General features: G+C 40.4%; 1 protein-coding gene across 1 annotated transcript; it reads left to right on the forward strand.

Annotated features, from left to right (window-relative positions):
* Positions 1-3: 3 nt before the first annotated feature.
* On the forward strand, positions 4-13,301 carry TMC7 (transmembrane channel-like 7; the record flags this gene model as incomplete). The annotated part of the gene is made up of 14 exons (XM_009588044.1): positions 4-86; positions 2,769-2,917; positions 3,269-3,436; positions 3,620-3,705; positions 4,246-4,391; positions 5,029-5,176; positions 6,684-6,854; positions 8,285-8,442; positions 9,319-9,436; positions 10,018-10,115; positions 10,392-10,575; positions 11,401-11,531; positions 11,804-11,959; positions 13,223-13,301. Coding segments are annotated over 14 exons (1,875 nt in total), but the record flags the coding sequence as incomplete, so codon positions are not given.
* Positions 13,302-14,449: the final 1,148 nt, after the last annotated feature.

Below are 14,449 nucleotides of genomic sequence, written 5' to 3' on the forward strand. Positions count from 1 at the left end.
CGGGGGCCGGAGCAAGAGGGAGGCGAGCTGGGTGCTCGCCCTGCGAGAGAATACCCCTTGAGTATTGCGGAGAAGAGGAGATTAAGGTTAATCTTTACACGTTTTTTTCTTTAAAGAAAAAAATTACCTTTTCCTAAACACACCACAGGTGCGATGGAAGGCTGAAGCAGAATTGGGTTCATCTGTATCTGTTTCTCCCTGTGGCATGTGGTTTTGACAAGAAGTTGCCCAGGTTCTCATGCCAAAATGTGGCAGGGGCCCCGCTGGACATCCAAACCTCCAGCTGCATGAGCACGGCTGGGGGCTCTTGGGTGCTGTGAGGGAGTAGCTGACTGGGGGGAGGAATAGGTTGAATTGGAAGAAATGAGTCAAAACTGGGAATTACCTACAGCAGCCAAAGACGCGTTTCTCTTTGGCTTCCTTTTTTTTTGCCTCAGGGTTTTGTGCTTTTAAGGGTCACTGTGGGTTATCCTTCATCAGCAACCCCCTTCTGCTATGCGAGTGCTGCTGTGTTTGAGTCCTCTCAGCAGTTCTTCCAAAATACATTGCGCTCTCTCTGGTGTGGCTCAATACAGGTGAAAAGAAGCTTTCCAGGACCATTCCTTCTTTTTTTTTTTCAATATCACTTTTTACATTGCTCTTTGCTGTGAGCTGTAAGCAGTCCTACCCCTCCAGTGGTAAACCCCCAGCAGGGAGGGGATTGCAAAACGCATGCTTTGCCCCACCTGTATTCCTCTGCTTGTTGTCTCATGTCTCAACTGCTAGGCTGAAATCTCCTTTGAGGAGGGAGGATACAATATGTGTTTTTACATGGTCGGGGAACAGCTGCACCTTTAAATCAGGTACTTTGTAGTTGTGGTTTTGAACCAGGAGAGAGGTGAAAGTACGATTAGTGTCTGGTGCTACACAGAGAACAAGAGTTACTCGCTTGCAAGAGCAGTGGGAAACAAGTTACAGCCTGACCCTGTAGTTAAGTTTAACCCTACAGCCTGTATACAAGGAACAGCAGAAAATCTACGTCATGGTAAAGGAAAGTGGTCAATACATTGAATTTTTATTTGAAGTTGGATATCTAAAGCTCATTTCTTCAAGAAAAAGGAATGCACTCATGTGGCCATGGTGCGTGTTAGGAATATAGTTGGGATGTCCCAAGCTTGTTTACATGTTTTAGCACTGAGAAATTCTGGTGGGGCTTCCTGGCACTTCCACGGATCAGTAATCTGTGCGTATTGTGCAGCAGCTGCCAACACAAAGTGCTTGGTATAAATGTGCTGAAAGCTGAACACTCAACTTTTGTAACACAGATGAATATGCAGCCCACGTCTCTATTTAAAATGCAGACCAAACACGGGCCAGATAGTTCTCCAAAGGGTCTGTTTAAAACACTACATGCTGCAGCCTGTAGTTTCCACAAAATGAAATCTTTTGAGAGTAGCTGTATTTGCACTTAAAGATGAGGTCACCTGCTGCCTGGTTGATTGTTGCATATAGCGTTTAATTCATCTTCCTGCCAAAATGGTAATTTTACTTTCAGCTGAGAAGTATATGGAAACTTTTTCAACATGCAGCACACATGGCAGTGGCATGGCATGGCATGGCATGGCAGTGAGTCAATTATGCACTTAAGTAGGGTTGTGTACAAAGTATTTTAAAATTGAAACCTTTGTCTTCTACTCTAGCACAGTGTCCTCATGAGTACTTAACTGCTGCCCTTCTTCAGTGGCATCAGAGGTTGGAACAGCATTTGCTGCATACAAGTCAATCTTCAAGCTATGTTTCTGGGAAGTTTTGTCTGTTTTTAAGGTTTCTTAAAAGAAAAAATGAAATGCAAACTCTGAGCCACTCAGAATTCTACTTGATGCTGTCGCTGACCATGCAGCAATTTAAAAATGCAAATGTATGCATGTAGTATGAAAATTTATAAGTGGGAAGTGAGTAAAAATTATAGACAGTTTGTGGCACATCCTTGGTGTTTGTTTGCAGCTTATTATTAGAACACTACACCCTCACACATGTTGGCAAAGAAATATGTTCTCAAATTCATTGAATTGGCACTTTCCAGTGAATTTTTCAAAATGTTGTAAAAACTAAATAATGAAAAATGGATAATTTTAATAACATTTGTTTTCTTTTGTGTACTGGAATGTGGTATAAAAGTTAAAATTATAAAATCCAAAAGGAATATTTAAGCCTCTTTCTAGCTCTCTCTATTTTTTTTTTACTTTTTTTCCCACAACATATTTTGACATTTCATTCTGATTTTGAGATCTGTGAATTTTCTACAAAAAAAAGAATAATTTTCTATTTTGAACAGCTGCATTTATAACATTGAAAAAGAAAAGCTAAATATTTTAGAGAAAATTTTTTAAGAGCCTCTTGGTGAAGATGCTCTGGTCAGAATTTTTGGGGAAAATATTCTCTTCCTTTTCCAGCCATTTGTAAATATGAAATCATTAATGGCAACTTCCCTGAGATCCCACTGGGAAGTTCAGCTACGTGTCTTTTCTGTGTTGTGCTATTGTCAATTAGATATTTTTTTTTCTCCAAGAGAGGCAAGTGTTTTCTGTGAGAGGAGTTGCTATGTTTGAATTAACTTGATGTTGCAGTTACCAGGAGGAACAGATGGGGATAGCTAGCCTATGTTACTCCAATTTTTAGCACTGTGCTATCCCTCTGAAGGCTGCAAGCAGGCTCCGTTGTGCTAGGCCCTGCTACATGTAGTGAAAAAGTATTTCTTGTGCTCAGTAGCTGTATTTCTTGATTCTTAGGGACTGTCAGCAGGCTGATATAAAATATTTATCTGGATGGAAGCAGTGGAAAAGAACTAGCAGTAAATCATTGAAAAAAGTCCTCAATGAAGTCAAGGAGTTGTCATCTTACCTGGAGCTTTGGCGACATGATATTCGCAGCATAGAAGGTATTTACTATCTTATGGTAATTTCTCCTCTTTCCAGTTGCTTCTGTTACTGGTATTTTAACCTGTGCAAGTGTAGTTTCAGATATAACTGTATGTGTTTAAGAAGTTACCTGCTTCCTTTATTATTGCTGATGTAAAATCCATATAGGGTAGAAGTGAATATATTGGAGAAAGTTATTAAAAAGTCACATTTCCATTTCAGTTACGTTGCTAAAAGCCTGCAGTAGTTAAAACTAGCTTTAGTAATGTTTTGTCAGTTAACTCAATGTAACTGAAATGATAACCTGCTCATTCTGTATCCTCCATTATTTTATTGTCTTAATTATTGGTACATGTTTCTTTTATTCCCAGGGAAATTTGGTACTGGCATCCAGTCCTACTTCTCCTTCCTGCGTTTTCTGGTTCTGCTGAATTTTATAATTTTTATCCTGATGTTCAGTTTTGTTACCCTTCCCACCATAATTTCTGAATATGGAATATTCAACAGTAGCTTTGCTAAAATTCCTCCAAAGAACATAGGTAAACATCTTCTCTATGTACTGCTGTTGTTTGTAAGATTCCCCCTTTCCATCAGCTTCTCCTCCACCTCCCAGGGCAAAGAAATGCTTTTTTTATAAGGACTTGCCATGTTTGAATTAACTCGATCTTTCAGTTTAATGGGCATTGCCATTTGAGTGACTTTTCCTGCCTTTCTTTTGACAGAACCTCACTGCACAGTTTATAAACCTAGTGGTAATAAGGGACTTGTTTACTTTTATACTTACCTCAAAGATTTGCTCAGTGGCACTGTAAGTAATTAGATTTTTTTTTTTAATTAAGTTTCTGTGTCTTGCATAACATGTAAAATGTGAAAACATTTTACTTGGGGAATGAAGCTTTGATAAGTTTGAAAAATGATAAGGCATATGCATCACTGGGGTAAAATAAGTCTTTATCTTTTATCTGTGAGAAGGGGAGTTTTCAAACTGACTTTTACTGAGTGTCCACAAGGCCTGGTTGGCCCATGCTGCAGCCTGTGCCTCTCCTGCCCAGCTGCTAAATGTTACATATTCTGGAGCACACTGCCTATTGTGCTGTCTGTGTAGGGTCTCAGTGTCGTTGTCATAGAGCTCTTTGATTGGAGAAGGGAGGGATTTTAGGCACGTAGTGTCTGCATTACTGTTTGGTAGAGGCAATGGCAGTATTTAGAAGCTACAGACTGTTGTAGCTTGCTGGAGGCCCCAGCAGTGATTTTAAATTTACAAAATTATTGCTTAATACCAGGTGGGATTTAACTGGGCAGTTGCTGCTACTGTTACAAATTCTATTTAAACTTCGTGTTTTTGCAGGGGTTCCTTGAAGTCACAAGTTTGTTTTATGGCTATTACACAATAGATGCTGCGTGGCTCAGTATCCTGAGGTACAACTTGCCGCTAGCATATCTGCTGGCTACATTTGCCTACCTTGCATTAAGTCTCCTCTGGATAATAAAAAGGTAAAGATGTTGGTATAGTTTATTTACTGCTACCTGTTGCACAGTTTACATTGCATTCGTACTTGTAGGGAACATGCTGCATTCTAGAACTGTTTTATATGGACATGGAGAATCTTTTGCTTGAGGATGCAATGCCACAGTAGCCTTTGTCTGTCTTTGGGAAACTGAGCCACCAGCAAAATAAATAAAAATAAATAAATTTGAAGTATTAGTTTTTCATATGTACACATACATATAAATAAAAGACCCTTAGCTATACAGTAGTTGTTGTTGGAGGATTTTATTTTGGGGGGTTTTGGGGGGGGGGTTGCCGTCTCAGTTTCCTGCGCCAGCTCTGTGCAGTGTCAGAGAAGCACTGGATGAGGTGAGATGGTACGGCTGTGGCTAAGTGCAGAGGGAAGTAACCTGTGTCAGTCATGGCTTCAGCTGACTGTGATTGCTGCAGAACCTCACGCTGAAAGCTTCCCAGAGACTTGCTGTGTAAAGCAAATGGCTGTTTGCTTAGTGGAGTGGGTCTGTCTGTGTGTGTCATTTAGGCTTTGTTGAGCCAGTTTGCTTGAGATGTGTTTTTTTGTTTTGTTTTCTGTGGATAAAATATGTCTTTTCATGAATGAAGTAAAGTTGCATTTTTCTCTAGGTCTGGGGAAGGATTTAGGCAGAACTTGGTGCATGATGAAGATCAATTTCAGAGTTACTGTAACAAGGTCTTTGCGGGCTGGGACTTCTGCATTACAGACCCAAGTGCAGCACAGCTAAAACATCGCAGCTTGCAATATGAGCTCCAAGTGAGTAACTTTCATTTTTCTATGATTACGGTTTCATATAGCTTAGATGGCTAAAAAAGAGAGGTGTATAATTCTGCAGAAAATGGACTGGGGTTAAGAAGGATTGAAGTAGTTTATATTGGGGGCAGGGCAACCCACATCCTCTTGCATGCTTTCTAGGTAGCTAGAATTGTGGTGCAACGTGAGAAAGATTGGCACTGAGGTTGACGGCCCCTCCCCCATCCACTGGGAACTGAAGCCAGCCTGTTAGTTGCTTGTCTTATCTGCCTCTTCCTCACACTCCAGTCCTGCTTCCTGTGTTGGTTTCTACATAATCCAACAGGAAAAGCTATCCCAGCTGTGGGCAAAACCCCTGTACTGTTGGGAATCAGTTTGAGTATACTGGGTTATAAGTCTGCAATGTGGTAGGCAGTAGTTTGGGGAGGAATAAAATTCAGATGGTACTCTTCATACAAGTTGAGAGCATTGTTGTAGTGAGAAGATACTGAAAGTTTTTCACTAGGTGTCTTTGACACACATGCACATACAAAATGCTGATGCAGCTAATAAATTTCCCAAATCATAAAGCTCCCTGAAAAAAGAGTCTAAAAGGCTTTTCTGGTGAAACCAGTACCTTCTTTTTGCTCTCTGTACACTGGAAGCAGATTTGTGTAGTGCAACAATTACCTTTGAAAAGATACTTCCACTTCAAACCACAAAGCAGTAATTACAGATTTCATAAATCATAGCGAGTTGCTTTCTGCTCTAGTAAAGTTCACAGTCATCTTTTTTTCATCATATAACGAGAGCCTCCTTCACTTACCACACTTTTGCCTCTAGAACTCACATCTTAGAAAAACTTGCCCCTTAATTTACTGTTTGATGGAAATAAGTCCTCAGAAAATACCTGGGTAATGTGTGGGTTTGCCGAGGTTAAATTGCCTTCACAGGCAATACTGTATTTTCACATCAGCTAAGGTGAAATATACCAAGTTTACGTGCAAGCTGCTCAAGACTGTACTTCTTTCTCTCTCTGCCGTCCCCCAATTTTCCTTCACAAAGAGTAGGAGAAGGAAGTTTGAGCCATAGCGGTGAGGACTGGTTACTTCCCTGCAGAAGTAAGGAGACGAGTGGGCTGATTTACCCATTTCAGAGTTTAGTACCAAGCTATCTGAGATCAGTCTCTCACAATAAACAGACCGGTCTCTCACAATAAACAGACAAGTTGTCTTTCTGTCCTCAAGGAGGTAAGTTACTGATATAGTAGAGATAAGAGGATTACGAGAGACTTGTCTTTGGCTATAGGGCCCTCAGCCTGAGGAGACTGAGCATACTGGGGCTTCCACTTCTGCATGGACCTGTTCATGTCAATGAAAAGGCACTCTCAGTTCAGCGTGCTTGGGCAGGCGGTGGAGTGACCCTCCTAGAACAGGCTATGGATTTGCACATCCCCCAGAGGTAGAAAACATGGTGTCAAGTGTTGTATGCTGCACCAGAAAACTACACATACTTTTTCTTTTGTTTGTAGACAGACTTGGAGGAAGAAAGACTGAAGCGAAAAATAGCTGAGAGGACAATGAAAGAAAAGCTACGGATCTATTCTCTGAGAATATTTATAAATATAATTGTCATTGCAGTTTTATCAGGATGTTTCTACTCTATTTATAGAGCAACTGTCTTCTCTCAAGAAAACTCTAATGTAAGTATCGGACATGACATTAAGACAGATTCAATCGGGGCTGGTGATTACAGCAAGAGGAACTATTGTGAAAGAGTCAAGTATCTTAATATAGCACCTTTCATGCAAGGGATCTGAAAACCTAGATTTTTTTTTAGTAGAGGAGAGTGAGAAGGATCAAGAAGCATGTGCAAAAAAACCCCAGTGATGTCCCCCTTTGATAGAGGCTCCGGTGTTACCTGCCTTGGAGTTAATGTAGCTGACAAGAAAAACAGCCCTTACTTCCCTTGCCACGTAACTGTTCCCACCTCGCTGTGATCTCCTAGTACAAGTGCTTGTGTGTCTGGGCAGTGAACTGGCTCAGGGAACTGATCTGGTTAAAACAAACTTCATCGTGATCAGTTTCTTCATCGGGTTCACTGCTCAACTGCAAAAATGAACAGTAAGGGAAGGGGAGAGTAAAGATTATGATCTGTATTGTGGCTTGAGTTACAGCTGTGTGGGGAAACAGGAAGACTTTGAACATGGAGCGCTTTGCAGAAGAAAAGGTTCTTGCATCGATAGTGGAAAGAATCAGGTTGGGTGGGGTTGTTCACCCCTGGCAGGACAAGCAGATGGGAAAAGTGGTTCAGAAGCAGAACAACGAGAGCAGACAACAGTTTCACCAGTTTCGCAACAGTAATTGACTTCTCTGTAGGACCCCAGGGTTGAATTAGCCTGATATGAATGGAGACTGCCCTTTTTCTCTCCCTCTGTTCATTGGTGATGTGATGGGTACTGACTGCGTATGCGGAAAGTTGTGCTCGTGGTGGACCTAACTCTTAACTTCTGTAAACTGCTGGGATTGCAGAGAGAGAAGCAGGAAACGGGGACTAAAGAAGTGTTTGTGTCAGAGGTATTGTTTGGGGGCAGAGGAAGAGGATAGCACAACACTGAACAACTTGAAAAACAGCCTCACTTGCTGTTGGCTTTATGTACAAGGGTTGATATCTTGACCTTGCCTAAATGATAGGTAGAAGAGCTTGTTAAGATGGTAGGAAAGTCAGGGGAGCTGCTTGGCACCAGTGCAAATAACTTGAAAAGTGTCTGTACTTCGGCATAGGTGTAAAAGCTGGTAGCCGTAGTGCTGGGTTAGACAACATAGTCAGACACAAGCCTTGGTGAGATGAGCCTCTTCAAACAGAAGCTTTGAGGAAGCGCTAAAATACTCATACCTGGAGGTGGGGAGAGTTACTGGTGAAGGGAGCAGGAGAAAGCAAGGGTGTAGCAGCAAACTGCAGAGATAGGTAGCAGTGGTATGGCCTGTAGTTCCAAATGTAGGTGGAGGATGAAGGCATAGTAAAAGATGCTGAATCCTGGATTGCAGAGGCTGGTGGGTAGCTGGAGAGAGCACAATGTCAGGAAGGGGCGTTTCTCTGAGTATTATCTGTCTCTCATCTCTTCTTGTACAGGATGTCAGCAATACGAACTTCCAGGCTAATCTCTTAGTGCAGTATTTACCTTCCATGGTGATCACATTGGCCAACTTCATTGCTCCTCAGATCTTCTCATTTCTGATCAGATTTGAAGATTATTCACCAGCCTTTGAGATCAGGCTGACACTCATGAGGTAAAGAATGTTTTTATTGTGGCCTTGGGTGTTTCAACAACTTGTTCTTGGTGTTATAAGTATTGTAAACATTGAAGTATCAAGAAGCAGAGAGGTTGGACTTTCTGCGCTGGAGGGGCTGGGCACTGAAAGCCAAACAGGTATTGTTTGACTTATGTTTGGTTGGAAACTTTAATTTTAAATCTGGAAACAATCTCCTGTTTTGATGACAGTACAGTGCAGTCATTTCAGTGTCCAAGTTTTTCTCTCAGTCCCATTTAGCTGTGTGATCTGGACATCTTCAGCAACCTGAATAAACTGTCAGTAGAGAAGTCGTGGCTGCAGAGCTGTGGATTCACACCGCTTTGCGTGCTGCAGTTCCTTGAATGACCTTTGCTCAAGGCAGAAGTTAAAAAGTTTTGGGCTAAAAGATACTTCAGTGTGAGAGCCTGAAAAACTGGTGTTTGGCAGCTTAAGGCAGTAAGATCTGGGCTGAAGCATCTGAACTTTGTATTTCTGATTTGGCTAAGTGCCTCTGAAGGCCTGAAGCCACATGAGAGGGAAATGCTGCACACAGAGTTGTCACCTGGCCTCTCAAACTGTACTTGAGAGAATCGCAGCCCATTGCGAGGTCAAGATCTGCAACTGAAATGACTGATCGAGGAACAATGCTGAGAAAAGAAACAAGGGATTGTGGCCTAAAGCAGGGAAGGTGAAAAGCAATTTAACTTACTACTAAGGAAAGAAGCGTGTTTATTAAATAGCTTGTCGTTCCATTAAAGCTCTGTACAACCCTTTTGTGTTTCGAGCCTTCCTTGGACTCCTGTGCAAGTTGAGCCAGGTGTTAAAATGGCTCTTTTCTGGCAGGTTTGGAATGGGGTTTTGCCTTTCTTCCAGGTGCATCTTTGTGCGTTTGGCCAATATCGGTGTTCTCTTGTTCTCTCTGTGGAGTCAGATCTCCTACTGTGCCACCGACAAGTGTAAGGCCTGTGGATACAATTACGAACTCTATCCTGTAAGCAGATTTATCTTGGTCTTTAATCATCTGAACTTGTGAATAGAGATTTGTTTTCCATGAAACTTGCTTGTCTAGAGGTATTCAGAATCAGACCTAGAGTTGCCGTTCATGTTATACCTGGTGCTGATTCTTACTGCTCAGTGCAAACCAGTGCAGTTCTTACATATATCTTCTGTTTATCTAAAACTCTGATTAGAATTAGTCCAGTGGCAGATTATTGTTTAACATAGACTTTCTGACTACCGAGAGGATTGTTTGAGGTAGCTCTGTTTTGGAGACAATTGTGTTACTGCCTTTTGCTCCAATAAGACAAATAGTCTTTCCTCCAACAAAAAACAAACAAACAAAAGAAAAACCCCGAAAAAACAACAAACCCAAAACCAAACAAAACCCAACAAAACAAACAAAAAGCTTGACATGGAAGTTCTGAAACACATCTTTTAGAAATGGGAGTTAATACCAGTTGAACTTTATGGTGTTAACTGACTGAGAAGTTTGTTGCTTTAGTGATTGACAGATTTATTTTTCACTTGTTATTTAGATTCCTAATTTTATTTTTTCCTCACTTGTTTTTATAGTGCTGGGAATCTGAAGTTGGGCAAGAAATGTATAAGCTGATGATATTTGATTTTATTATAATTCTTGCTGTGACTCTCTTTATAGATTTTCCTAGAAAGTAAGTATCTCTGCCTTTTGATCATACTTTTGCAAATGACTTATGAAACCTGTTTCTTTTTTCTGTTATTAATTTCCCATATTTCTAAGCAGATTACCAGTTTTAAAATAAACCAAACATATTTCTGGTAGTTTTTTGTACTAGAGTCTTTTTTTTTTTCCTTCAGACATTTTTCTGTTATGTTGTCTAATGCTGAAGTGCTAAATACCTGTGTGTTCCAAATGTGTTAAAATTCAGCTAAGCTCTGTAACTTCTAGTGATGTTCTTTGGTTTTAGGTTGTTAGTTACTCATTGCTCTTGCAAGCCAATTCAGTGGTGTGGATTGCAGGAATTTGGAATTTCTGACAATGTCCTGGAGATCATTTATGGGCAGACTATCTGCTGGATTGGAACCTTCTTTTCACCACTTCTCCCTGCAATAGCAACTATAAAATACTTCATCATCTTTTACATTAAAAAGGTAATAAAAGGTTTGTGGTAAACAAATAAAATTGAGCATATCTGTTTGGTTTTTGTAATGTAGATACGCAGTTGACTTAAAACAAACAAACAAACAATCCTAAAAAAAACACCGAAGGATGCGGTGTACTGGAAATGAGGTAATGGTATTCCATTTTCTGTAGGTGTTTTGCTTTTAAGAAAGGTAGAATATTGCTTTGAAATCAAGCAAACCAACATTTTAATAATTACCTCATCCATTATTTGTCTGATTTTTTAAAATAAAATCTTTTTATGTAATAAAGCTAGTTTATAACACTTTTCTGCAATAATCTGTTTACTAGCAACAGAGTTCAGAACTTGGACAAGATTTTGCCAAGCTGCTAAAAATTTGGAAGCAAATTGGATAATCCAGGCTGGATTGGATGTTCAAGATGTAGTTTCTGCGTATCAGAAGCTTTGCTTTATGACCAGCTCCTTCTGTGCAACAAATTCTTATGATATTTTAGTTCTTACAAGGGGAGATGTATCCAGTAAAAATTTGGCAGATCAAAGCTAAAGGCTGTGCCATGGATCATACACCAAATGACTATGTCAGTTGACTCTGAGCAAGTGTATGAGGCCCTCTGGATTAAATTCTTACCCAAAATAGGAGACATTGACTTATACCAGAATGTAAAGCGTTCTTATCTTAGCCCTTTTCAGTGAATGTGCATCAAAGGAAGGATGATTATGTGGTTGCTGGTAGCATATTTTGAGGATGGAAAATTGAGTTGGTGGGGAAAGTATACTTGGACATATGTATATAGATGTACTGGTAACAGTCTTGCTCACTTTCCCTCTTCAGATCAGTTTGATGCACACACGTAAACCTGCAGCTAGGCCTATCAGAGCATCAAGTTCCAATTTTTTCTTCTTGGTGGTACTGTTGATTGGGCTCGTCTTGGCTTTTATTCCTTTGGGAATCAGCATAGCACAGTAAGTGACAATTTAACTTCTATGAAGTTGACGTTTGCTCTAAGGTTGTCAGTTCCCTAAAAACAGACACGCAACTTTGGAATGATAAATTAGAGTAAAATATACTGTGTATAATAAATCGAATTACTATTTAGTTAATATAAATAAACATTACAGTTTTAAAGACAAAGGACATTTTTACCCCATCAGCAAAATGATGGTAGGCTTGTGTTGCATTATTTTATCTTTACATTTTGATACAGCATCCCCTTTCTGTTCTGCTTCTTTGGCAGTATCCCCTCCTCCAAGGCATGTGGGCCATTCAGGAGTTTTAACACTTCATGGGCAGTTGTTCCAAATACAATACTTGGGTTTCCAACAGGTCTGCAGCAGGTCCTTCATAGCATAGCATCAGAAGCCTTTGCAGTGCCTTTTTTTATGGTCATCTGGTAAGTACTGTGGAGACCTGATTCAGTCGTGCAGCTGCATGGTTCATTTCCTTCCTTACTGAACTGATACCAAAAGACTATTAGACCAGAATTTTCATCTGCAGTCAAAAGCATCAAAGCCCAAACCTTGGTTTAAAAAAAACAACAAACCAAACCAAACCAAAGCCCCAAAGCAGTCATTTTGTAAGATAAAATTCAGTATAGAATCATAGAATTTTTAAGGTTGGAGGTCACCTCTATAGATCGCCTAATCCAACCCTCCTGTTCAAAGCAGGGTCAAATAGAATAGGTGCTCAGGAACCATGTCCAGTTGGGTTTTGAATATCTCTGAAGATGGAGACGCCACAATCTCTCTGGGCAACTTGTTCCAGTGTTTGGTCACTCTTGCAGTAAATTTTTTTTTTCTTATGTTTAAATGGAATTTTTTTGCATTTCAGTTTAACCCAACTGTTTTCAGATCTTGGAGCCTTGCTACCTGATACTTTTGACAACTTCTACACTTGAGAAACCATGCAGTTTATTTCAGACTCCACCCAGCCCTTTCTTCCATAACACATGTTTATGTGTTCTCCTGAGCGGAACCTATTATTGCATCCTCAGGAAATACAAGTCCTCTTTTTTGGTTTGGTTTTTTTTTTCTTTTTTTACTTTATCATAAAGCCTGTGTAAGAGGTGGAGGATGACTTGTACTGCTACCCTACTACTTATTATTTGGAAAAGAAAATACATTATTTATATAGGCATTTGTGGCATTTTAGTTCTTACTACTGCTCTTCTTCATTTAATGCACTGCGGATAATCTGGGTCACAGATTACATCTGGAATATGTGCTGTAAGGAATGGCTGCAATACTGATCTGTGGCTGCTTACCATAGTTACAAACCCCAACGGAAGCAAAGAGTTACTCCAGTGAAAACTTAATTTCTGAGGAGCAAAGCCCCCATACATACACTTGGAGCAGGGCAGGAACTGAGAGTCTAGAGAGAGCTGGCAGAACACAACATGTAACATCTGAACATGGCTGTGCCTCTACATCCTCTAGCACTGTCCCTACCTGCTGGCAGCACAAATATCTCAGCAGATGCTTTTGAGCAGAACTATCCCCAACCTACCCCAGCTGTATATTAATTTTTTTTTAATTTTTTTTTTCTCCAGCAACTTCTCATCTGAAGCAAATGCACAAACTGACAATTTCTCTAGCCTTTTTCTTACTAATTCTGTTTTGCATGATGCTAACATATAATGTTGGTTTGTTGTTTGTAGCCTCGTTATGTTCTATTTTATTGCCTTGGCTGGAGCACACAAACGAGTGGTTGAGCAGCTGAGGGAACAACTGGTTATGGTAAGATTTGACCCAGTTTTCTGTACACCTAAAGTTTTCTTTGTTTTGTCAGTAATCAGGCATGCAGAGGAACAACAGTTTTCATAGTCTTCTGGATACTTGGTGTTTGTACAGGCAGTGAAGAATGTTTTACAAATTACATAGGAAAAATAACCAACGCGCTATAGTATTTCTCAGTCTAGTTGGTTTGCTTGGGTATCAGCTGCAACTGCGGCAACGTCTCGTTATATCAGGCAACACACGTGCATGAGAGATGCCTCTGAGAAGCGGTATCCCTCTTCTTCATTTGTTGTCTTGCTTAAACCCACCCATCTGCATGTTTTTTTCCTGCCAAACAAGAACCTGGATCTTGTACTTCCTGTCCCCTCCACCATCTTACACATCCCCCACCTCTATTTCCTTCTCCGCTCTCACAAACAGGCACCCAACTCCCTGCCCTTCCCTCCAGGTCTTTCTACTTCATCATGTCTGCTTTTACTCCTGAGTGCAGGTCTCAGCACCACTTGCAACAGGTACTCAAAGTGGAGCAACTAACTAACTAGTCCTTTGGAGAACGGTGTCAGTGCAGGCATGCTTCTTTGTGGCCGTCAAAAGGTGCTGCCATGTTTGACAGCATTCATATACTGTGGTCTGTCAAACTCTGCTCTAGTCAGAACCTACCCTCACTAGTAAGACTTCGCACTTTCTTAGGAAATAGCCCATTTCGTGGTATGTGCTGCTTTTAGGTATGGCATTAACAACCTGTCCTTAGAAAAACACTGTGCTGGGGAGAGATTTTTGAAGAATAAGGAATTTAGGAGTAAAAGCCTTACTGCTTTTTCAAGGGTTCCCAAATCAGTTAGGAATTCTGAAAATCCTTGCATGCTTTTTGTTTTTGTTTGTTCACTGTTCTTAGGCTTCTTGGAAGTATGGTTTTAAGTTTTTAGGTGTGTGAGATGCTTTTACTAGGCTCAATGCAGAACTATTAATATGTGACCTAACATGAGATAAATGAAGTCAAGACTATTGTAAACTTAAAATTGTTCAGGCAGTTGAGAGTGTGCTGGGAGCCACTAATCAGAGTACAATGTGGTGAGTGCCCCTATTTATTTCTAATAAAGAAATGAGCTGTTCATAGGTAACTGTCTCCCACAGCATTCTCCTAGAGA

This window comes from Fulmarus glacialis, unplaced genomic scaffold (genome assembly GCF_000690835.1).
Source record: "Fulmarus glacialis isolate BGI_N327 unplaced genomic scaffold, ASM69083v1 scaffold34631, whole genome shotgun sequence".
Lineage (NCBI taxonomy): Eukaryota > Metazoa > Chordata > Aves > Procellariiformes > Procellariidae > Fulmarus > Fulmarus glacialis.